Source organism: Bombina bombina, chromosome 4 (assembly GCF_027579735.1).
Source record: "Bombina bombina isolate aBomBom1 chromosome 4, aBomBom1.pri, whole genome shotgun sequence".
Classification (NCBI taxonomy): domain Eukaryota; kingdom Metazoa; phylum Chordata; class Amphibia; order Anura; family Bombinatoridae; genus Bombina; species Bombina bombina.
The window spans coordinates 1,181,806,212-1,181,831,243 of NC_069502.1; the positions used below are offsets into that span (position 1 = coordinate 1,181,806,212).

A 25,032-nucleotide genomic window follows, 5' to 3' on the forward strand; every position below is an offset into this window, starting at 1 on the left:
CAGCCAACAAATATGGAAAAAATGCGTGATGCTATCATGTCAATATGGACCAAAATATCTGAGGAATGTTTCCAGCACCTCGTTGATTCTATGCCATGAAGAATTAAAGGGACAGTTCACCCAAACATTTTCTCCCCTTTAAATTGTTCCCAATTATTAATTTTACCTGCTGGAGTGTTTTAAATGGTTTACAAGTAGCTCCTTTATCCATATTTTGGCATTTAAAATAGCTGATTTAGCCTGTGGTATCCCAACCTATACTGAAAGTTTCTATACTGGAGTATATTCTATTGAATAGCCTAAGTAAACACAGCCAGCAGAAGAAATTACACTCTCAGTGGGGGGCATGATAGTTAAAAAATAAAATAAAATAAAAATTTCCATTGTTCTTTCTAAGTATTGAGCTTTGGTTTTCCAGACAAATATAAGATAAGGAAGCAAGTGTGTGTACATAAAGTGATAACATAATGAGATCTGATATTACCTGAAGCTCAACCCATTGTAATAGGCTGTGGTTTAAAAGCACAAAACCAGCTACTTCATATACACAAATAAACCTGAAAATACAATTTCTCATAAATGTTATACTCTGCAGCTGGTATAACAAGTCATTGGAAATACATTCATATAAAACAATTTTACAGTGTACTGTCCCTTTAAGGCAATTCTGAAGACAAAAGGGGGTCCAACAAGCAAGGTATACCTAATAAATGGCCGTGAGTGTATCTAAATACTGGCAAGGCTCAAAAGCTGTTTACTGGTTGATCATTATTATTAACCTAATTAGCTGCTATTATTTAATGACAAACAAATAGGGAGGTGTCACTATGAACAGCTATGAGATGGGGATACACCCACAAATAATTGTTCCACTTTTGCAACTCAGCTCAGATTCAATGTCTTTTAAAATAAATTTCAGCCATAAACAGGATTATATATGGCTGGATAGATAGATAGATAGATAGATAGATAGATAGATAGATAGACAGATAAAGCTAACGTCACTGGAGAATTTACTAGAGACATTACCAGCAAGTAAATGGTTCAGCAGAATTACAGACTTTTGTATTAAGGAATTCCAGGGATGCTCCTGGTTACATAAAGTGTATTAAACTCTGACCACATCTTGGCTGAAGATGAAAGTTAAACCCAAAATATGCCCAGCGGAAAATATGCAGCTGATCTGGGCAATTGCTGCCATCTTGCAGCTGTGTTGTGTGCCACTCGGTTTACCAGGATGTGGTTATCTGTGTAACAAGGTGTTGCCCCAGTGATTCCAGCTGTATTTTCTGTTAATATAGGCTTGGTTATTAACTTTTTATTTCTAAATCCCTTATTAAACTAATGTAATTTAACTCCTCACACTTCTCTTTGGAAATGGAGCAAGAAATCTTTTATAAAGCGGTATTGGTTGGCTAACTGCAGAATAAGGAATTTCAGTGAAAGAAAAAGGAGAATTCTAGCTAAAGGGAAAAACAAGAAAATACTGCAAATCAATGGCTATTGGCAACTATGCAACAACAGAGCCTTGTGGGAAATACTCTCGCTAAGATGATATAAAACACACGTTTGTTGTTTTTTTCATTACAGATAATATCTGTTATCAGCGATGAAGAGTTAAGACAGCCAGACACAGACAAAAAGCTAATTTCTTTCATCGTGTGATTTGGGGTCTTTTTAAAACCGTACTTTGCGTCATCTCCCTGACAAATTCATATAATGTTTGTATGAGGGACTACAGGTGTCTGTCACAGATAATTAACTCAGTTCTCTGCATGAAAACGATTTACTTCCGGTAACAAGCTAAGGGCAACTAACGTACATGTCAGAACTAAATAGCTTTGTCAGGGATGTCTGAGATGTTATGAGAGAGAACAGATTTTTTTATAAATGGATTTCAGAGTTATGTATGATATCACTAATTATAACAGAATTGTTATTGTTTAAAAAGATAGATAAGCCCTTTATTACCCATTCCCTAATTTTGCATAACCAACACGGTTATATTAATGCACTTTTTACCTCTGTGATTACCTTGCATTTAAGCCTCGGCAGACTACCCACTTATTTCAGTTCTTTTAAGACTTGCATTTTAGCCATTCAGTGCTGACTCATAAATAACTTGACGCGAGTGAGCACAATGTTATCTATATGGCACACGCGAATAAGCACCGTCTAGCTGTAAAAAAACTGTCAAAATGCACTGAGATAAGAGGCTGCCTTCAAAGGCTTAGAAATTTACATATGAGCCTTCCTAGGTTTAGCTTTCAACATAGAATACAAATAGAACAAAGCAAATTTGATGATAAAAGTAAATTAGAAAGTTGTTTAAAATTGCTTCTCTATCTGAATCATGGAAGTATAATTTTGACTAGACGGTCCCTTTAATTATGTTCAAGGGCTTGATAGCTCATTATAACTGATAATTTTTTATACTTTGTATTTGTAATTTAACCCCCCTTGTAAAGTATTTAATAAAGGAAAATCATTTCTGCAATATAGTACTTTATTTATTGTGCCTGCTTTTGCTATAATATAACTCTAAAAAGGTTGTTTGTTCCACTTTCTCTGGGGTGTATATTTTATATTTAAAAGGACAGTAAACACCTTGTTATTTTTGTATCAAATGTTATGCGTAAGGAAACAACATTTCAATATATTTTCATTTATTTTGCCCCCTTTTCACATAATTAGCTCTGAAAACTGAGCAATTAGTAATTCTTAGAACTTGAAATGCAACTTGCTGACTTCTTCCTAATTGGCTTTATCAGATAGCAACTGCAAGACAGTGAATTTGATACTAACTTTATGACAACCTTGTTTTCTGTGTCCTAAAGCCCAGATTGGCTCCTACAAATAAGTCAAATAGTGGTTGGAGTTTGGATATTAAAATAATTGTAGTAAAAATTATGTTAATTTTTTTAAAAAAACTTTAAGACTTGACTGGTATGTTAGTCCCTTTAAGTATGGGGACATTTTACCTGAGTTTGAAATATTCTACACAGTGATTTGTTAGTTCAGGGCACAAACTCATTCAAAAACCCTTAAAAATACTCTTTATTTTATACTAGAAAAATATATAGAAAAAATACCTACAGGAAAAAACCCAAAAGAGCTAAATCCATTGATACTGTCTAATCCCACATGAATGAAATATTCTGCTCCGCTTCAAAGAAGAAGAATGGTATAGGTCGGTAAATGTAAAGCGATTTGGCATTAAGAGGAAAGCCTCACTGGCAGACTAAGGACCCTAAAAAGAAGCAGAAAAATAAAAAGGAAAAAAAAAGCATTTTGGACATTTTCAAGCCGAAAAATTTAATATATGAGTTTGTGTCTTTAAGATGAAGTATTTTATATGCACTACTAATACGGTTTATGCTACTTTCATGCATTAAATATTTAATGATTGAAATCAGAACAAACTATTTGTGGGCCCTAGAACTTTGATCTTTGTTTAAAGTGAGAGTAAAGTCAAAATTAAACTTTCATGATTCAGATAGAACCTGCAATTAAATAATTAAATGATCAGATTTGCTTTTGTGTCTTGGTACTAGGGTAAACACCTTGACTATGTTTTCCTGGACACTTAAGAGTTACACATGCAGCAGGGTGTGCAGTGCAGAGCATTTATTGTGCCACTGGACATCACATGAATAGTGCTGAAGAACAGCACAATACATGTTACTGCACACCCTGCTGCATGTGTAACTCATAAGTGTCCAGGAAAACACGGCTGAGGTCACAACCCTACTTGGTACCCTATCAGAATCTAAGGGACGCCATCTTGGATGACGTCACTTAAAGGTACCTTCATTCAGTGAGAAGACTCCGGATGAAGAGGATGCTCCGCGTCGGATGTCTTGAAGATGGACCCGCTCCGCGTCGGATGGATGAAGATAGAAGATGCCGTCTGGATGAAGACTTCTGCCTGTCTGGAGGACCACTTCTCCCGGCTTGGATGTTGACTTCTCCCGGCTTCGTTGAGGACTTCGGCCCAGCTTGGATGAAGACTTCTACCGCTTCCTTGAGGATGGATGTCCGGTCTTCAAAACTGTAAGTCAATCTTCAGGGGGTTAGTGTTTTTTTTAAGGTTATATTTGGTGGGTTTTATTTTTAGGTTAGGGTTTGGGCCTGCAATAAAACTAACTGCCCTTTTCAGGGCAATGGGGAGCTTAGTTTTTTTTTAGATAGTATTTTATTTGGGGGTTGGTTGTGTGGGTGGTGGGTTTTACTGTTGGGGGGTTGTTTGTATTGTTTTTACAGGTAAAAGAGCTGATTACTTTGGGGCAATGCCCCGCAAAAGGCCCTTTTAAGGGTTATTGGTAGTTTAGTTTAGGCTAGGGTTTTTTTTTATTTTGGGGGGGCTATTAGATTAGGTGTAATTAGTTTAAAGATCTGTCATTTGTTTTTTATTTTCTGTAATTTAGTGGGAGTTTTTTTTGTAATTTAGCTAATTCAATTTAATTTATTTAATTGTTTTTAAATTAGTTAATTTATTTAATTGTATTTAATTTAGTTAATTTATTTAATTGTAGTGTAGTGTTAGGTGTTAGTGTAACTTAGGTTAGGTTTTATTTTACAGGTAAATTTGTATTTATTTTAACTAGGTAGTTAGTAAATAGTTAATAACTATTTAATAACTATTCTACCTAGTTAAAATAAATACAAACTTGCCTGTAAAATAAAAATAAACCCTAAGCTAGATACAATGTAACTATTAGTTATATTGTAGCTAGCTTAGGGTTTATTTTATAGGTAAGTATTTAGTTTTAAATAGGAATTATTTAGGTAATAATATTAATTTTTATTAAGATTTATTGTAATTATATTTAAGTTAGGGGGTGTTAGGTTTAATGTTAGACTTAGGTTTAGGGGTTAATACATTTAGTATAGTGGCGGCGATGTTGGGGGCGGCAGATTAGGGGTTAATAAATGTAGGTAGGTGGCGGCGATGTTAGGGACGGCAGATTAGGGGTTGATAATATTGAACTAATGTTTGCGAGGCGTGAGTGCGGCGGTTACGGGTTAATATGTTTATTATAGTGGCGGCAACGTTGGGGGTGGCAGATTAGGGGTTAATAAGTGTAGTTAGGTTGCGGCGACATTGGGGGAGGGAGATTAGGGGTTAATAAATATAATGTAGGTGTCGGCGATGTTGGGGGCAGCAGATGAGGGGTTCATAAGTATAATGTAGGTGTTGGCGGTGTCCGGAGTAGCAGATTAGGGGTTAATAAGAATAATGTAGGTGTCGGCGATGTCGGGGGCGGCAGATTAGGGGTTAATAAGTGTAATATTAGGGGTTTTTAGACTCGGGGTTCATGTTAGGGTGTTAGGTGTAAACATAAAATGTATTTCCCCAAAGGGCTGCGTTAGACTTTTTCTCAGCCGGCTCTTCCCATTGATTCCTATGGGGAAATCATGCACGAGCACGTACGTCCAGCTCACCGCTGATTTAAGCAGCGCTGGTATTGGAGTGCGGTAAGGAGCTCAATTTTGCTCAACGCTCACTTCTTGCCTAATAACGCCGGGTTTGTAAAAACCTGTAATACCAGCACTGCAGATAAGTGAGCGGTGAGACAAAACTGCTCGTTAGCACCGCACAGCTCATAACGAAAAACTCGTAATCTGGCCGAAAATAATTTTAAGTGACACAAATCATCTATAGCACATAAAAGCTGGACATAGCATAGCATCTAATAATAAATAGCACTGATAGCAGAGTCCAAGCCCAGTTGTTCCTGGGAGCTCAGTTACCAAATACTGCCAATGTTAGGCCTGTAGCTGGATTTGCATAAACAAACATATATTATTTGTGAAATGGAAAACGTGATCTTTAAGTGGCACTTAAAGGTGCATAGTTTACCTGAAGTAAACAGAGCTAAATTACTTTTGATTTGCTCATAGGGGTTAGCAATACATAAAATCAACCTGCTTGCTAATTGCCACAAATAGAACATTATTTGTTGCATTCTGATAAATTTTACACATTTGCAAAGCATTTCACTAAAGCTGCTATATTTGACGATTTTCTAATTTAAATATTTTATTTTCCCCTTTCATGGGCATAGAAAAAAACATTTAAAAAAATGATAGTTAAGGCACATCAATTAATTTCCACAACAACAAACCTTGAGTAGAAAGCTATGCAGTACAGAAGACTAGTATAGTTATCCTCTAGCAGTGGATAACAATGCTCTGACCATTAGGTAGTGCTGTTACACATGTATAAAACTGCCCATAAGTGACATAATAAAGAAACGTATAGTCCACTCCTCAGTACCAGGGAAGATATTTGCAATCTAGTAAATATATGAGCATATTAAAAATTAAAGCAAATAAATAAATATAGTACTGATATTCTAGCATGTCCTTTCTTTCCCTGTCAAGTGGCAGTATATATATATATATTTTTTTTTTACTTTACTTTTAACCCTTATCTGTAAAGTGTACCAAGTGAGCGTGTTTTTAGTGAAGTGGCAGCAATATATAGAAAAAACAGAAGCCGTTTAACAGGAGAACATGCTGACATGTTATGCTTTCTGCACTATAATGATTTTCTACTTAACTGGGAGTATTAAAGGAATTGTGTAGTGTCTAGCTTTGCAGAAGACTAACATTTATTTTATATCAGCGTGCAGTTTAAAAGGGTTTTATGCCATTTTTCTATGTTTTGGGAAGCCATTTAAACCTAAATGGCTGGCAACCCTACCTAAATGGATATCTTTACCTAAACTGCTGGTAACCCTACCTAAACTGCTCACCTTCCAATAACATTTTGAACATTAGCGCTGTATCTATTTGCTTTTAATATATTAAGATTGATATATTTGTGCCTTTTACAAATTTAATTCACCAATTTGTTGCTTGCCATATGTTATCTATAGAATTAATTATTTTATACCTGGAATTCTAGGGTTTATAAATATATGGTTCTAGTCTGTTTTTAAAAGTGTTGAATAAGGGAGAGGTCCCTTTATTAATTAGGAATAGCATTTGCTATTGTTTTTATGTGTTATAAGAATTTTTAAATAAACAAGATTGTATAATACATTAGTTAGATTGGTATCATCATTTCCAAGCTTCTATTAGCGCTGCTAAATAAACCCCATTTTTCTCTAAACTGCTGGTAACCCTACCTAAATGGTTGGCAACCCTACATATCATTTAAAACTAGACTTGTGCACGGCGGAAAAATTTGTTTCAGTTCAAATCAATTCGGATGTTTTCTAATTTCGTTTTCGGATCGATTCGAATTCGGACACATTTGTAAGCATTCGTTTCGGATTCATTCGCATTCATTTGGATTCGGATATATTCGGATGTATTCGGTCCGGATTTGATTAGTAAATTCGGAAGGTCCTTATGTGTTGTGCTGTGTATTAGACTAGTATTATGTACTGTAATATTAGGTGTAACCCATAGCAGAGTGATATAACCTAATATACTGTACAATACTAGTGTAATTGTGATTAGTCCATGGCCATCCGAATGTAGCGAATCAATCCGAACTAATTCAGATTTATTCGTTAGTTTCGGTACTACGGTAATTCGGAAATTCGAATCGATCCGAAGTTCCGAATTTGACAAATTCGTCCGAATTTCGATTCGGAACGAAACGAAACGCACATGTCTATTTAAAACTAGGAGGTTAATCTGACTATAACCTGCCTGTGTTTCTATATTTACAGTATACGGAGGTTAGAGGACTTGGGCTCTATATTTCAGGAACGTCACTCAGTACAGTGTGTGCAACCCTTTTAATAACCACATGTTTAAACAGGAAGGCTTGATACATGCTGATTGTACCAGTGAATCACTGCTATGAGCTAGCTGACAGACTCTTGTATATAGGCCAACATTCCTGTTAGCCAGACCCCAGTGCAGTAACTCACTAGAGAGCAGGCTCTGATATTGTGGTATCACATTTCAACAGCGCTAAAGTCAGATCTGCTATGCTATGTGGTTAGAACATGTTTTTAATTTTATTGATCTTGTATGCAGAATGTTAAAGGAGTGTATAGAGCATTAAAGTAGAATCCATTTATATGTGTATTTCCACAATTTAGCACTGCATTGCAATATATATATATATATATATATATACAGTATATATATATATATATATATATATATATATATATATATATATATAAATATATATATATACAAAATCAATGTTTTATTATTTGTTTTTTAACCCTGGAAATACCCCTTTCAAAAGTATATTTATATTATCTTCTTTGGTATGGCCCATTAGGGACAAATCTTAATGAACTCATGCACTGATCACATTGATCAAGTAGTAACTGTGTAGCATGCTATTATGCCAGAGTTCTGCAGAACTCACTTAGACTATCCTGGGGGCATGGGGAAATTAGTGTTTAGAGGTAAATTGCAGGAAAAGTAGATAAAATAAATAAGAAATGTATATTGTACTTTTATTTTTTATATGCATAATAAAACACTTTAGGTAAAATGAGTTAGTTTTATGTCCCTTTAACCTCACAAAGTGTATTCTTGTTAGTTTTAGACCATGCACCCTTTTACCTGATATCCTTTAAGGAATTAGGGATACCTTGCAATGCTACCTGAAATAATGGTTCAGCAGTTACATTCCTATCTGGGGTAATATTCCAAGCAAGAGCTGTTCATATCAATGAATAATATCTATTTTCACATTGCTGTATTCTTTGTATGCGATTTGAAATACAATTCAGATGTAAACCTAATCATTCTTGCAATATTTGTTTTTCAGAAAATGCTGCTTAAGAAGAACTGTGGATCAAAGACTAGGGTTATTAAAATACGAGTAAGTGACCTTTTTTTTTTTAAAATACAATTTGACTTTTTTAAATATATTTGTACTCATGTATATGCCCCCCCCCATATGTAAAAAATCAAACTTTCCAAAAGAAAGTAAATTTAAAAACAATTATATTGGTAAGTACATCTATTTATCTAATGAAGGATAAACTACTGGCTTGTGTGGCCTTTACTGTACACAGATTATGAAGTTGATCTCCCTGTTAAATGGGTCTCTGCATTAAGGGTATTAAACTTTATTTTTATGGGGTGTGGGGGGGGGGAACTGTAGAAAAATCCAAATGTCTTGTAGTTAATGGACCAAATCCTGGTTGAGTGTGAAATAAAAGGCAATAAAGGTGCTCTGTCACGCAAACAATCTTTGAGGCAAGATTACTGGGCCAGGTGATTTAACTAGCATGCTTCATCAAGTCTGTACTAGCATAAGTAATCCAATTGTGAGATTTGTGTTCTGACCTTCTCTCGGCCATGTGTGTTATATTGGTCCAGATGCACTCCCTTAAGTTTTCATCTTTTGGCTACTAGAGAGGGCTACAACAGATTTTACCTCTGTCTGGCAGCTAACTGGTTAACACAATCAATGTTTTCCCATACAATAGTTATTCTTCATCTTGCAGAGCTATTTAAGCATACAAAGCTTTGCACAGCCTAAGGTGGTTAGAGTTCATTATTAACTATGAAGTTCATGTTAATAGATGTTATCTGGTACAGATGCTAAACAGCAATAAATATCTGCGGCGCCAATAAATGTTACTCAATGTCTAATCCAGCAAAATCCTTTTTTCTTGTCTACTGTAAATCATTCTCTGCTATGATAGCGATGCACTTGGGTTTGGTCAATGCTGCCAATAAACAACAAGCTACAGGACTTTGTTTAACCAAAAACCAATTTGCCCATGCTTATGAGATAATACACATTTGGAGTCCTGTTAATCAGTGAAGCTTTGGTTCCTCTCTGGGTTATAATATCCTTCAAAACTGGGAAGAGGTCATAGAACAGCAGGAAAGTTCTGCCTAAAACTGAAACTGTACAAGTGGTAAATCAAAGCTTTCTGCTATTGTAGACATTTGTGTACAGTAGCCCCATTTACCCTTTTATTTATCTCCTGTCCCTTCTGCTTCTTATCATTTTTTTTCCTTGTCCAAGGCCATCTCTAAACCTTAGAATTTGGTGACACTAATAACTGGCTCTCACTCACCCACTTTTTGGGATAGTCTTTTGGGGAGTTTTGTTCTGTTGTCCCTTCCCTACAAGTATTGTAGTTTCACAAGTTCAGATCGGCACCACTTAAAAGCAATCTATTCTTGATCCTGGAACATGTAGCCTTTGTTCCTGGACAACAATACACAAAGTACAGATGGCCTTGGCCATTATGGCTCTCTAGGCTGCCATAGCTCTGCACAAAGTTTCCCGGTCCTGTATATCAAGTTATGGAACAAATATGGTCAGAAAAGTTAACTATTGATGATGGTAGAGGGTACTGGTGGTGATGTGGCCATTATCATATACTATCAGCCATTTCTTTATGTACAGTATTATTAAAATACCCAATTTCATATTCAAGTTTCTCTTTTCCTTTCATTCCATGTTCTTGTCCTCCGTCTATACAGAGGTTATTTGCTGATAACAGTCAGAGAGAGAGAGAGAGGGAGAGAAAAGGTGAGAGAGAGAGAGAGAGAGAGAGAGATAGGGAGAGACAAGGTGAGAGAGAGAGAAGGAGTAAAGAGAGAGACCGAGAGAGAAGGATAGGGGAGAAAGAGGGAGCGGGAGAGCTAAAGAGAAGGCGAGAGAGAGCACATAAAAGCAAAAGGGATCATTGATAAATATAGCTCTTTAGGGTCAGGTTCTACAGTAATATATGGGGGTGCTTCAGCCTTCCCAGCATCCCGTAGAACCACAGCCACCTCTATATCTTTCTCTTTCTCTTTGTATATTTCATTTTAGTTGATCTACTATCCTCCATAATACATTTGTGAACCCTTCCAGCACACTTATTTTCCTCTATTGCTGGTATATCAATAAAGCTTTTTGTGCATTTTTAAACTGAATACTAACTACCCTACTGTGGATGCCAAGCCTAAGACCAGGTGGACAGAAATCTCCATAGTCAGGGGTCAAGTCGAACGGGAACGCATGGGAACGGAGTTGCTGCACTATTTTTGCAAGAGGAACTAAGTTCCCTCTGGATAGAGAACATAAACACTTCAGTAAACACTCCTGCTGCTGGTGGGAGGAGCTAGAGCACAGTCTGGTAAGAGGGATAGGGAGATCCTCTAGTAATGTGCAGTAACACGTCCTACAATACACTGAATGCAAGCTTGTCCGCAGTCCTGCTGTGTGATCACCCCTAAATGTGTGTAACACATAGTGCTTACATTTCTGTGTGTCTTGTTTGGGGTAGTTTAGCTCCCCTCAGCAAAAATAGGAGTATTGCACCTTAAGTGCCCAAATTCAACAATTTAACCCTTCATTGGATTTAATTTGCTTTCATTAAACAGTGTATAGATTATGTTTAAATTATTTTTTATAAAGTTATGTGTGTCATTTTACAATAACTGGTGAATAGAATACAGAACATTTAAGTCATTTCCAAGTATAATACAATGTCATTGCCAGTAGGAGTCTTATTGCTAACATTGCATTCTTACCTCTATCTTGGAGAGAGAGAGGTTATCAGTTATATCTAGCTCCAATTCTTATAATAGCAAAATAAATTTATGATTGTAGACAATGTCTAGAACGTGATGTATGTCAACACAAATTTAACAAAAGTAAAGAGAGGAGAAAAAAGAACTAAGCAAAGGAGAGAAGAGAAAGGAAAAGAGGGGAGGGGAAGGACTTTGTTTCATTGGATAAGTTTATCTCAACAGGGGGTATATGTTTGCCGAAGTCTCATGGTTATTTAGGGCTATATAATATTATATTATGTCAATTGTTATCATGTAGCATCCAATAAACCATGTATTTTGAAAGATGTCTGTGGTGTTTTGTAGCCAAGCTACTTGTTCTGACATTTTATACAGGGAGTGCAGAATTATTAGGCAAATGAGTATTTTGACCACATCATCCTCTTTATGCATGTTGTCTTACTCCAAGCTGTATAGGCTCGAAAGCCTACTACCAATTAAGCATATTAGGTGATGTGCATCTCTGTAATGAGAAGGGGTGTGGTCTAATGACATCAACACCCTATATCAGGTGTGCATAATTATTAGGCAACTTCCTTTCCTTTGGCAAAATGGGTCAAAAGAAGGACTTGACAGGCTCAGAAAAGTCAAAAATAGTGAGATATCTTGCAGAGGGATGCAGCACTCTTAAAATTGCAAAGCTTCTGAAGCGTGATCATCGAACAATCAAGCGTTTCATTCAAAATAGTCAACAGGGTCGCAAGAAGCGTGTGGAAAAACCAAGGCGCAAAATAACTGCCCATGAACTGAGAAAAGTCAAGCGTGCAGCTGCCAAGATGCCACTTGCCACCAGTTTGGCCATATTTCAGAGCTGCAACATCACTGGAGTGCCCAAAAGCACAAGGTGTGCAATACTCAGAGACATGGCCAAGGTAAGAAAGGCTGAAAGACGACCACCACTGAACAAGACACACAAGCTGAAACGTCAAGACTGGGCCAAGAAATATCTCAAGACTGATTTTTCTAAGGTTTTATGGACTGATGAAATGAGAGTGAGTCTTGATGGGCCAGATGGATGGGCCCGTGGCTGGATTGGTAAAGGGCAGAGAGCTCCAGTCCGACTCAGACGCCAGCAAGGTGGAGGTGGAGTACTGGTTTGGGCTGGTATCATCAAAGATGAGCTTGTGGGGCCTTTTCGGGTTGAGGATGGAGTCAAGCTCAACTCCCAGTCCTACTGCCAGTTTCTGGAAGACACCTTCTTCAACAGTGGTACAGGAAGAAGTCTGCATCCTTCAAGAAAAACATGATTTTCATGCAGGACAATGCTCCATCACACGCGTCCAAGTACTCCACAGCGTGGCTGGCAAGAAAGGGTATAAAAGAAGAAAATCTAATGACATGGCCTCCTTGTTCACCTGATCTGTACCCCTTTGAGAACCTGTGGTCCATCATCAAATGTAAGATTTACAAGGAGGGAAAACAGTACACCTCTCTGAACAGTGTCTGGGAGGCTGTGGTTGCTGCTGCACGCAATGTTGATGGTGAACAGATCAAAACACTGACAGAATCCATGGATGGCAGGCTTTTGAGTGTCCTTGCAAAGAAAGGTGGCTATATTGGTCACTGATTTGTTTTTGTTTTGTTTTTGAATGTCAGAAATGTATATTTGTGAATGTTGAGATGTTATATTGGTTTCACTGGTAAAAATAAATAATTGAAATGGGTATATATTTGTTTTTTGTTAAGTTGCCTAATAATTATGCACAGTAATAGTCACCTGCACACACAGATATCCCCCTAAAATAGCTATAACTAAAAACAAACTAAAAACTACTTCCAAAACTATTCAGCTTTGATATTAATGTGTTTTTTGGGTTCATTGAGAACATGGTTGTTGTTCAATAATAAAATTAATCCTCAAAAATACAACTTGCCTAATAATTCTGCACTCCCTGTAGATGAATGTTATTCTACCCAGTATTTCCTCCCATTTGGGGGATCTTTCTTTCCAGCATCTTGCAACTCTGTAAAGCCCTTTGTTCTCCCATTTCCCTAAAACTGTTTGTGGTAAGAAAGGACAGAGATATTTTAGGGGGAGGTTTTGTGTATGGTGAGGCAGTAATTTTAAGGTTTTAGTCAGTGTGTTCCATTGTGTTATCGTCAGATTTATTATGGTGTATTTGGATTTCTGTTGAGGGCTTTTAGTATGGTGAATCTATAATATATCCCCTTGTTGGTGAAATCACCCATGACAGATTCTAAAGTGGTCCATCTGATGTCCTCCTCAGTTTCATGGATCAGTGCTATTTGCGCAAGTCTTGCTGCCCGGAAATAGTCTCCCACCCCTCCCAGTTGTCTGTTTGGTCAATAATGTATGGGCAATTCTTGCTTTTTTGTTAACAGTGTATAGATTATATACATAGAAATACAGTATATGCGTTTGTGTGTATTAAACAATATTTATTGTGAGGGGGGGGGGCGGAAGACTTGGAGAGTTCCCACACTTTTTCTTGAAGGACTTGACTCCTGTCCATAGCAACCTAATTTACAAATGTCTATAGCTTGTTATATATCACAAACAAATGATATTATTATTAGCTGCTATTAAATATTATTCATTACATATGGGTGAGAACAAATATTTTTATTTCCCAGGACCCTCTAATAACTTATTAGTTTATAATTGTGGAGTTAATCAAAATCCTTATCCTTATACCTTAAACGTATCTAATTGTTTTTAACAGAAAATCACCATTAAAAAGTCGATGGGTATTTTTGTAGCTTAATCGTTTGAATTATTTTCTACTGTATTGTGGTGGAACCCCTGTGTGCTAGGTTATACTGTCTGTTCCATACAACATATAAAAAGCTAATTGATTACTTTATGTTTCTCTCTAGATAAAAGGAGATACATGGATAAACTGGTGTTGAACATTAGAATGTTTATTTTCATTAAATCTTACTCTTATTGTGAGGTTTGTAAGCCATGAAAAGGGGTTTGAATGTCATTATATCATTGGCAGAGATTATTATTTAATTCTGAATTGGAGAGAGGAGATAGATTGTGTATAAGGAACACAGAATGCACAGAAATAAAATTATCCATGAGTGCTAAACATACTCATTCAGTTTTACTTGTACGGCAAGAAGTCTAGATAACCAATTCTCTATTACATAAGTGTTTTGCATGTATGTGATCTACATGGCTACTGGATATATATTTGGTCATATTAATATTTAAAGTGGCACAACTAAACCTTTCATACTTTGTTCTTCTGGGTAACAATTATTTTTTTTTAAACTGAAATACAAAGGAACAGATGACTAAAGCATAGGATGTACCTGGCGAGTCACCTGCCACACAAATCCCCCTAGCGTGGCCTTTCACATTTATGAAGAAGGGTCAGATTAGTGAGGCTCCCCACCATGCTATAGGTAATTATTTCACCTACAGGTGACACTGTCACACCTGAAACAAAGTAACATTTACATTTGTTTTAACAAATGTAATTATTAACTAATTTTCAGTATTTGTTTAATATTTAAACTAAACGAATACTGACAGCACAAATTTGTCACAATGTTTCTTCCATTTAACTTGTCTTAAACAAATTATTCAGTGTTGCACTTGTCTATTAAGTAATGCATCTTCCTATATTTTGTTGTTGAAATTAAATAAAGAGAAAAACATTGTGTGTGTGTGTGGGGGGGGGGGGGGGGGGAGGTAAATGCCTCTATTTGTCACCTGGGCACCCATGGTCATTATATCCCAATTTCCAAACATGTTTCATGAATCTGAGGCTTTGCAGACCATTTATTTCACAAAGGAATTTTCAAAATCTGTTGGGAGTTGATGTACTGGCATTTTAATGTTTTTTTAGAGGGAGGCAAAATATTAGTTTAAAATCCCATTAGAGTAGAATGTTGAGTGAACAATCTCAACGTGACTTCTCAATTTATTACTGATTCAGTCCATGAATTATCTCATAAGTCACTCTCCTCTTGATGCACCAGTGGAGCATAGTGGAAATTTATATTTCCATCTCTCCTTAACGGATTCCTGAAGATAAATTGAGCGCTTCATTATCCATTAATGGAAATTCCTCACCTTTAACAAACACTGAGTTTAAGATGGTTGAGACAACTGCAAAAACAAAGCTCACAAGTCCACCTGTGTAGTATTTGTTTATGTAGGGCTCAGAGTAAAAGATAATAACATTGTTTTAGCTCTAGATCCGTTGCCAGGTGACTTGCTTTTCTTGGAATGCAGTGGAGAGACTTTTTTACAGAGGTCTTTAAATCATAATTCCTTTCTGAACAATATTATTAGGCTGTTGTGCATATATATTGTGTACAGGGTGTTACCAAACCGTTATAAGACTCCAGAAGTCAAATAAAAGGGGTGTCATCAACCATCATAGAATTGAACTGAGCAAAAAACTCATGTATTTATAACATGTTCGGTATTGTGTAATAAAATCACTATTTCCACAGCGATTAACTCTGAGTTATTGATTCAAATATTTGTATTACCACGAGCTAGAAGTTGGAATATTTACATAGGGCTGAACTTAGTAGTATATGCTCATCATAGGGCTGAACTTAGTAGTATATGCTCATCAATTACAGGGATGAACTATCACAAGGATATAGATACATGGGTGCTTATAGGGTACTACTATCTAGTAATTAACTAGGAACATAGAGCACAATGCCCAAAAAGATTCACTCTGGTTAATGATTCAAATATTGGTGTTGGACTAATACTGGATGTTAAATTGTGTGTATAAAGCTTCTATTAGTGATACATATTCATCAATTACAAGAATGAACTCTCACAACCTGTATCAGTAAATGAGTGCTTATAAAGTACAACTCACACAAGGTTTATTTTATGTTCTAAAGTTTTCTAGGTTACTTTAAAGTACCTAAGGGGGGGCAGTTAATCATTTTTAACTTAGCGTGGAGGCCAAACTTCTACAGAACTGTTGTGACCACTTTACACTAGTGGTATAAATAAGGTGCTACCTAGTACCGAGCCTCACCATATGTTATTGCACACTTAATTTAATGCTCAAACAAAGCGTTCATCTGCATCTTCATGGCAGACCTGATAATCGGGTTTAGCAATATATATTAGCGGAAATCAGAGAACGTGGTACGATTATATATATATTGTGATTTAACTATATTGGTGGGGCTAAGCTGTTAATTTCAATGATACTAAGGGGCCTATCTATCAAGCTCCGAATTGAGCTTGAGTTCCCGTGTTTCTGGCGAGCCTACAGGCTCGCCAGAAACAGCAGTTACGAGGCAGCGGTCTAAAGGCCGCTGCTCCATAACCCTGTCCGCCTGCTCTGATGAGGCGGACAGGAATCAAAACAATTCAACCCGATTGAGTACGATTGGGTTGATTGACACCTCCCTGCTGGCGGCCAATTGGCCGCGAGTCTGCAGGGGGCCGGTGTTGCACCAGCAGCTCTTGTGAGCTGCTGGTGCAATGCTGAATACGGAGGGTGTATTGCTCTCTGCATTCAGCGATGTCTGTCGGACCTGATCCGCACTGTCGGATCAGGTCCGACAGACATTTTATAATTCGCCTCTAAGGCTCTAGCAATAACCACAAGGAGAGGTTGATAATATAAAAGTTGTCATTTGTGGGTATACAGTAGACCTGATCATTGGATCCAGCAACAAAATATCACCAAGTAAGAGTAACGCAGTGTACATCCAGATCTTATATTAACTTATGCAATAAGAGTGTAACTCTTTAAATTGCTATGATCCTACTTAGAGCTAAGACTTAACAGTGCTATTCACAACCGCTTATAGTTGGTAGCTGCTCCAATAGATTATAAATCACCTATACTTAATATGACTAGTATTTTCTAATTATAACACAGTGCAACCTCGGGGTACACACTGTGGATATGTGATTTAAAACGTTATGTATACCTAATTTAAAGTGTCATATTATGAGTGAGCCCAGTGAAGAGTAAAACTACTATACCAGTGAGAAATGACATTAAACATTAAGTGAACCAGAGCTTACGTTAAAGCCAAAAATTTTGCATACACAAGGGGTATAAAGTCTTTTTAATCGTAATTGGGTTGTCACCCATAAATATTAATATACCTCTATTTGACTCATATTGGAGTTAAAACCACAATACTAGCAGGATATTAAATATGTGCATTATGGAAACTAGTGTGACTATATCTTACTAAATATACTCAAGAAATAACAGCTTGGACTTAGCAGTGCACTACACATAGCCACTTATATATGGTATCTGCCTTAATAAACCACAAATTATCCACGTGTTGGTATCACTAATAATTTAAAACCACAATACAGTGTAACCTAAGGGGACACATTTATAGTATATGTGATAGAAATCGTTATGTATACTGAATCTAAGCAGTCTTATTATGATTAGGCTCATTGATGAGTCTGACTAGTTTACCATTGTGACACTGAATTAAATGCTCAAGTAAACCAAGGTGGTGTTATTACACACAGTGTAGATATAAGAGGCAATGTATTATTATTGAACCCACTCATGAGTCATAACAAAGAAGATCAAATCCATCCTTACGAGGGTTATATTGAGACTGAATTCAAAACACCAATTAAATACTACCAATTTTTAATTTCTATATACAGGAGGGGTGCTAATTTTAAATACTTGGTATATTGCACGAATGACTCACAAAGGGCATTGACTATAAAAATATAATATCATTTGATTTTTATTAAAGTACACGCTTCTTAATCCCCACAAGTGGGACTTAGGTACTTCAAAGTATCCTGGAAAACTTTAGAACATAAAATCAACCTTGTGTGAGTTGTACTTTATAAGCACTTATGTACTGATACAGGTTGTGAGAGTTCATCCTTGTAATTGATGAATACGTATCACTAATAGAAGCTTTATACACACTATTTAACATCCAGTATTAGTCCAACACCAATATTTGAATCATTACCCAGAGTGAATCTTTTTGGGCATTGTGCTCTATGTTCCTAGTTAATTACTAGATAGTAGTACCCTATAAGCACCCATGTATCTATATCCTTGTGATAGTTCATCCCTGTAATTGATGAGCATATACTACTAAGTTCAGCCCTATGATGAGCATATACTACTAAGTTCAGCCTTATGATGAGCATATACTACTAAGTTCAGCCCTATGGTGAGCATATACTACTAAGTTCAGCCCTATGATGAGCATATACTACTAAATTCAGCCCTATGATGAGCATATACTACTAAGTTCAGCCCTATGATGAACATATACTACTAAGTTCAGCCCTATGATGAGCATATACTACTAAGTTCAGCCCAATGATGAGCATATACTACTAAATTCGGCCCTATGATGAGCATATACTACTAAGTTCAGCCCTATGATGAGCATATACTACTAAATTCGGCCCTATGATGAGCATATACTACTAAGTTCAGCCCTATGATGAGCATATACTACTAAGTTCAGCCCTATGATGAGCATATACTACTAAGTTCAGCCCTATGATGAGCATATACTACTGAGCACAGCCCTATGATAAGCATATACTACTAAGTTCAGCCCTATGATGAGCATATACTACTAAGTTCAGCCCTATGATGAGCATATACTACTAAGTTCAGCTCTATGTAAATCTTCCAACTTCTTGCTCGTGGTAATACAAATATTTGAATAAATAACTCTGAGTTAATCCCTGTGGAAATAGTGATTTTATTACACAATACCGACATATTATAAATAAGTGAGTTTTTTTGCTCAGTTCAATTCTCTGATGGTTGATGACACCCCTTTCTTCTGTTAAGTGTGATCAGTCCACGGGTCATCATTACTTCTGGGATATTACTCCTCCCCAACAGGAAGTGCAAGAGGATTCACCCAGCAGAGCTGCATATAGCTCCTCCCCTCTACGTCACTCCCAGTCATTCTCTTGCACCCAACGACTAGATAGGATGTGTGAGAGGACTATGGTGATTATACTTAGTTTTATATCTTCAATCAAAAGTTTGTTATTTTAAAATAGCACCGGAGTGTGTTATTATCTCTCTGGCAGAGTTTGAAGAAGAATCTACCAGAGTTTTTGCTATTGTTTTAGCCGGAGTAGTTAAGATCATATTGCTGTTTCTCGGCCATCTGAGGAGAGGTAAACTTCAGATCAGGGGACAGCGGGCAGATGAATCTGCATAGAGGTATGTAGCAGCTTTTATTTTCTGACAATGGAATTGATGAGAAAATCCTGCCATACCGATATAATGTCATGTATGTATACTTTACACTTCAGTATTCTGGGGAATGGTACTTCACTAGAATTACACTGTAAGAAGTACATAAAGCTGTTTAATAACTAGAAATTATGTTTAACGTTTTTGCTGGAATGTAAAATCGTTTTCATTTGCTGAGGTACTGAGTGAATAAATGTTTGGGCACTATTTTTCCACTTGGCAGTTGCTTAATCTTTTTTCTGACAGTTTCTGTTCTCTCTCACTACTGTGTGTGAGGGGGAGGGGCCGTTTTTTTTTGGCGCTTTTGCTACGCATCAGATATTTCAGTCAGCAGCTCATTGTATTTCCTGCATGATCCGGTTCATCTCTACAGAGCTCAGGGGTCTTCAAAACTTATTTTGAGGGAGGTAATTTCTCTCAGCAGAGCTGTGAGAATTATAGTTGACTGAGATAAAAAACGTTTATTCTGTAATTTGTTTCCTGCTTTCAGAATTTGTTATCTTTGCTAATGGGATTAAACCTTTGCTAAAGTTGTGTTGTTTACAAGGATTGAGGCTATAACTGTTTCAATTTATTAATTTTCAACTGTCATAGATCTTCTGTGCTTCTTAAAGGCACAGTACGTTTTTAATATTATTCTAATTGAATTGTATTTCCAAGTTGCAAGTTTATTTGCTAGTGTGTTAAACATGTCTGATTCAGAGGATGATACCTGTGTCATTTGTTGCAATGCCAAAGTGGAGCCCAATAGAAATTTATGTACTAACTGTATTGATGCTACTTTAAATAAAAGTCAATCTGTACAAATTGAACAAATTTCACCAAACAACGAGGGGAGAGTTATGCCGACTAACTCGCCTCACGTGTCAGTACCTGCATCTCCCGCTCAGAGGGAGGTGCGTGATATTGTAGCGCCGAGTACATCTGGGCGGCCATTACAAATCACATTACAGGATATGGCTACTGTTATGACTGAAGTTTTGGCTAAATTACCAGAACTAAGAGGTAAGCGTGATCACTCTGGGGTGAGAACAGAGTGCGCTGATAATATTAGGGCCATGTCAGACACTGCGTCACAGGTGGCAGAACATGAGGACGGAGAACTTCATTCTGTGGGTGACGGTTCTGATCCAAACAGACTGGATTCAGATATTTCAAATTTTAAATTTAAACTGGAAAACCTCCGTGTATTACTAGGGGAGGTGTTAGCGGCTCTGAATGATTGTAACACAGTTGCAATACCAGAGAAAATGTGTAGGTTGGATAAATATTTTGCGGTACCGACGAGTACTGAGGTTTTTCCTATACCTAAGAGACTTACTGAAATTGTTACTAAGGAGTGGGATAGACCCGGTGTGCCGTTCTCACCCCCTCCGATATTTAGAAAAATGTTTCCAATAGACGCCACCACAAGGGACTTATGGCAAACGGTCCCTAAGGTGGAGGGAGCAGTTTCTACTTTAGCTAAGCGTACCACTATCCCGGTGGAGGATAGCTGTGCTTTTTCAGATCCAATGGATAAAAAGTTAGAGGGTTACCTTAAGAAAATGTTTGTTCAACAAGGTTTTATATTGCAACCCCTTGCATGCATTGCGCCGATCACGGCTGCAGCGGCATTCTGGATTGAGTCTCTGGAAGAGAACATTAGTTCAGCTACTCTGGACGACATTACGGACAGGCTTAGAGTCCTTAAACTAGCTAATTCATTCATTTCGGAGGCCGTAGTACATCTTACTAAGCTTACGGCGAAGAATTCAGGATTCGCCATTCAGGCACGCAGGGCGCTGTGGCTAAAATCATGGTCAGCTGATGTTACTTCTAAGTCTAAATTGCTTAATATACCTTTCAAAGGGCAGACCTTATTCGGGCCCGGGTTGAAAGAGATTATCGCTGACATTACAGGAGGTAAAGGCCATGCCCTGCCTCAGGACAAAGCCAAAGCTAAGGCTAGACAGTCTAATTTTCGTTCCTTTCGTAATTTCAAAGCAGGAGCAGCATCAACTTCCTCTGCACCAAAACAGGAAGGAGCTGTTGCTCGCTACAGGCAAGGCTGGAAACCTAACCAGTCCTGGAATAAGGGCAAGCAGACCAGGAAACCTGCTGCTGCCCCTAAAACAGCATGAATTGAGGGCCCCCGATCCGGGATCGGATCTAGTGGGGGGCAGACTTTCTCTCTTCGCCCAGGCTTGGGCAAGAGATGTTCAGGATCCCTGGGCGCTAGAGATAATATCTCAGGGATACCTTCTGGACTTCAAATACTCTCCTCCAAGAGAGAGATTTCATCTGTCAAGGTTGTCAACAATCCAGACAAAGAAAGAGGCGTTTCTACGCTGCGTACAAGAGCTCTTGTTAATGGGAGTAATCCATCCAGTTCCACGATCGGAACAGGGACAGGGGTTTTACTCAAATCTGTTTGTGGTTCCCAAAAAAGAGGGAACTTTCAGACCAATCCTGGACTTAAAGATCCTAAACAAATTCCTAAGAGTTCCATCGTTCAAGATGGAGACTATTCGGACAATTTTACCTATGATCCAAGAGGGTCAGTACATGACCACTGTAGATTTAAAAGATGCTTACCTTCACATACCGATTCACAAAGATCATTACCGGTACCTAAGGTTTGCCTTCCTAGACAGGCATTACCAGTTTGTGGCTCTTCCATTCGGATTGGCTACAGCTCCAAGAATCTTCACAAAGGTTCTGGGTGCTCTTCTGGCGGTACTAAGACCGCGGGGAATCTCGGTAGCTCCATACCTAGACGACATTCTGATACAAGCTTCAAGCTTTCAAACTGCCAAGTCTCATACAGAGTTAGTACTGGCATTTCTAAGGTCACATGGATGGAAGGTGAACGAAAAGAAAAGTTCACTCGTTCCACTCACAAGAGTTCCCTTCCTGGGGACTCTTATAGATTCTGTAGAAATGAAGATTTACCTGACAGAGGACAGGCTAACAAGACTTCAAAGTGCTTGCCGCACCCTTCATTCCATTCAACACCCGTCAGTGGCTCAATGCATGGAGGTAATCGGCTTAATGGTAGCGGCAATGGACATAGTACCCTTTGCACGCTTACACCTCAGACCACTGCAACTGTGCATGCTAAGTCAGTGGAATGGGGATTACTCAGACTTATCCCCTTCTCTGAATCTGGATCAAGAGACCAGAAATTCTCTTCTATGGTGGCTTTCTCGACCACATCTGTCCAGGGGGATGCCATTCAGCAGACCAGACTGGACAATTGTAACAACAGACGCCAGCCTTCTAGGTTGGGGTGCCGTCTGGAATTCTCTGAAGGCTCAGGGACAATGGAGTCAGGAGGAGAGTCTCCTGCCAATAAACATTCTGGAATTGAGAGCAGTTCTCAATGCCCTCCTGGCTTGGCCCCAGTTGACAACTCGGGGGTTCATCAGGTTTCAGTCGGACAACATCACGACTGTAGCTTACATCAACCATCAGGGAGGGACAAGAAGCTCCCTAGCTATGATGGAAGTATCAAAGATAATTCGCTGGGCAGAGTCTCACTCTTGCCACCTGTCAGCAATCCACATCCCGGGAGTGGAGAACTGGGAGGCGGATTTCTTAAGTCGTCAGACTTTTCATCCGGGGGAGTGGGAACTCCACCCGGAGGTCTTTGCCCAAATACTTCGACGTTGGGGCAAACCAGAGATAGATCTCATGGCGTCTCGACAGAACGCCAAGCTTCCTCGTTACGGGTCCAGATCCAGGGATCCAGGAGCAGTCCTGATAGATGCCCTGACAGCACCTTGGGACTTCAGGATGGCTTACGTGTTTCCACCCTTCCCGATGCTTCCTCGATTGATTGCCAGAATCAAACAAGAGAGAGCATCAGTGATTCTAATAGCACCTGCGTGGCCACGCAGGACTTGGTATGCAGACCTGGTGGACATGTCATCCTGTCCACCTTGGTCTCTACCTCTGAAACAGGACCTTCTGATACAGGGTCCCTTCAAACATCAAAATCTAACTTCTCTGAAGCTGACTGCTTGGAAATTGAACGCTTGATTTTATCAAGACGTGGGTTTTCTGAGTCAGTTATTGATACCTTAATACAGGCTAGGAAGCCTGTTACCAGAAAGATTTACCATAAGATATGGCGTAAATACCTATATTGGTGTGAATCCAAAGGTTACTCTTGGAGTAAGGTTAGGATTCCTAGGATATTGTCTTTTCTACAAGAAGGTTTAGAAAAGGGTTTATCTGCTAGTTCATTAAAGGGACAGATCTCAGCTCTGTCCATTCTGTTACACAAACGTCTGTCAGAAGTTCCTGACGTCCAGGCTTTTTGTCAGGCTTTGGCCAGGATTAAGCCTGTGTTTAAAACTGTTGCTCCACCATGGAGTTTAAACCTTGTTCTTAATGTTTTACAGGGCGTTCCGTTTGAACCCCTTCATTCCATTGATATAAAGTTGTTATCTTGGAAAGTTCTATTTTTAATGGCTATTTCCTCGGCTCGAAGAGTCTCTGAATTATCAGCCTTACATTGTGATTCTCCTTATTTGATTTTTCATTCGGATAAGGTAGTTCTGCGTACTAAACCTGGGTTCTTACCTAAGGTAGTGACTAACAGGAATATCAATCAAGAGATTGTTGTTCCTTCTTTGTGCCCAAATCCTTCTTCGAAGAAGGAACGTCTACTGCACAACCTGGATGTAGTCCGTGCTCTAAAATTTTACTTACAGGCAACTAAGGAATTTCGACAAACGTCTTCTCTGTTTGTCGTTTACTCTGGGCAGAGGAGAGGTCAAAAAGCTTCTGCTACCTCTCTTTCTTTTTGGCTTCGTAGCATAATTCGTTTAGCTTATGAGACTGCTGGACAGCAGCCTCCTGAAAGAATTACAGCTCATTCTACTAGAGCTGTGGCTTCCACTTGGGCCTTCAAGAATGAGGCCTCTGTTGAGCAGATTTGCAAGGCTGCAACTTGGTCTTCGCTTCATACTTTTTCCAAATTTTACAAATTTGACACTTTTGCTTCATCGGAGGCTATTTTTGGGAGAAAGGTTCTTCAGGCAGTGGTTCCTTCTGTATAAAGAGCCTGCCTATCCCTCCCGTCATCCGTGTACTTTTGCTTTGGTATTGGTATCCCAGAAGTAATGATGACCCGTGGACTGATCACACTTAACAGAAGAAAACATAATTTATGCTTACCTGATAAATTCCTTTCTTCTGTAGTGTGATCAGTCCACGGCCCGCCCTGTTTTTAAGGCAGGTAAATATTTTTTAATTTATACTCCAGTCACCACTTCACCCTTGGCTTTTCCTTTCTCGTTGGTCCTTGGTCGAATGACTGGGAGTGACGTAGAGGGGAGGA

The 25,032-nt window shown here is 38.2% G+C and overlaps 1 protein-coding gene across 2 annotated transcripts in view; it reads left to right on the forward strand.

The window, feature by feature from the left end:
• Positions 1–25,032, forward strand: part of LOC128658154 (uncharacterized) — a 258,955-nt gene that overhangs the window by 180,614 nt on the left and 53,309 nt on the right. For both annotated transcript variants that reach the window (XM_053712657.1, XM_053712656.1), the window contains exon 4: positions 8,756–8,809. In XM_053712657.1, the coding sequence (XP_053568632.1) occupies positions 8,756–8,809 (54 nt within the window). The remainder of the gene's footprint in view (positions 1–8,755; positions 8,810–25,032) is intronic.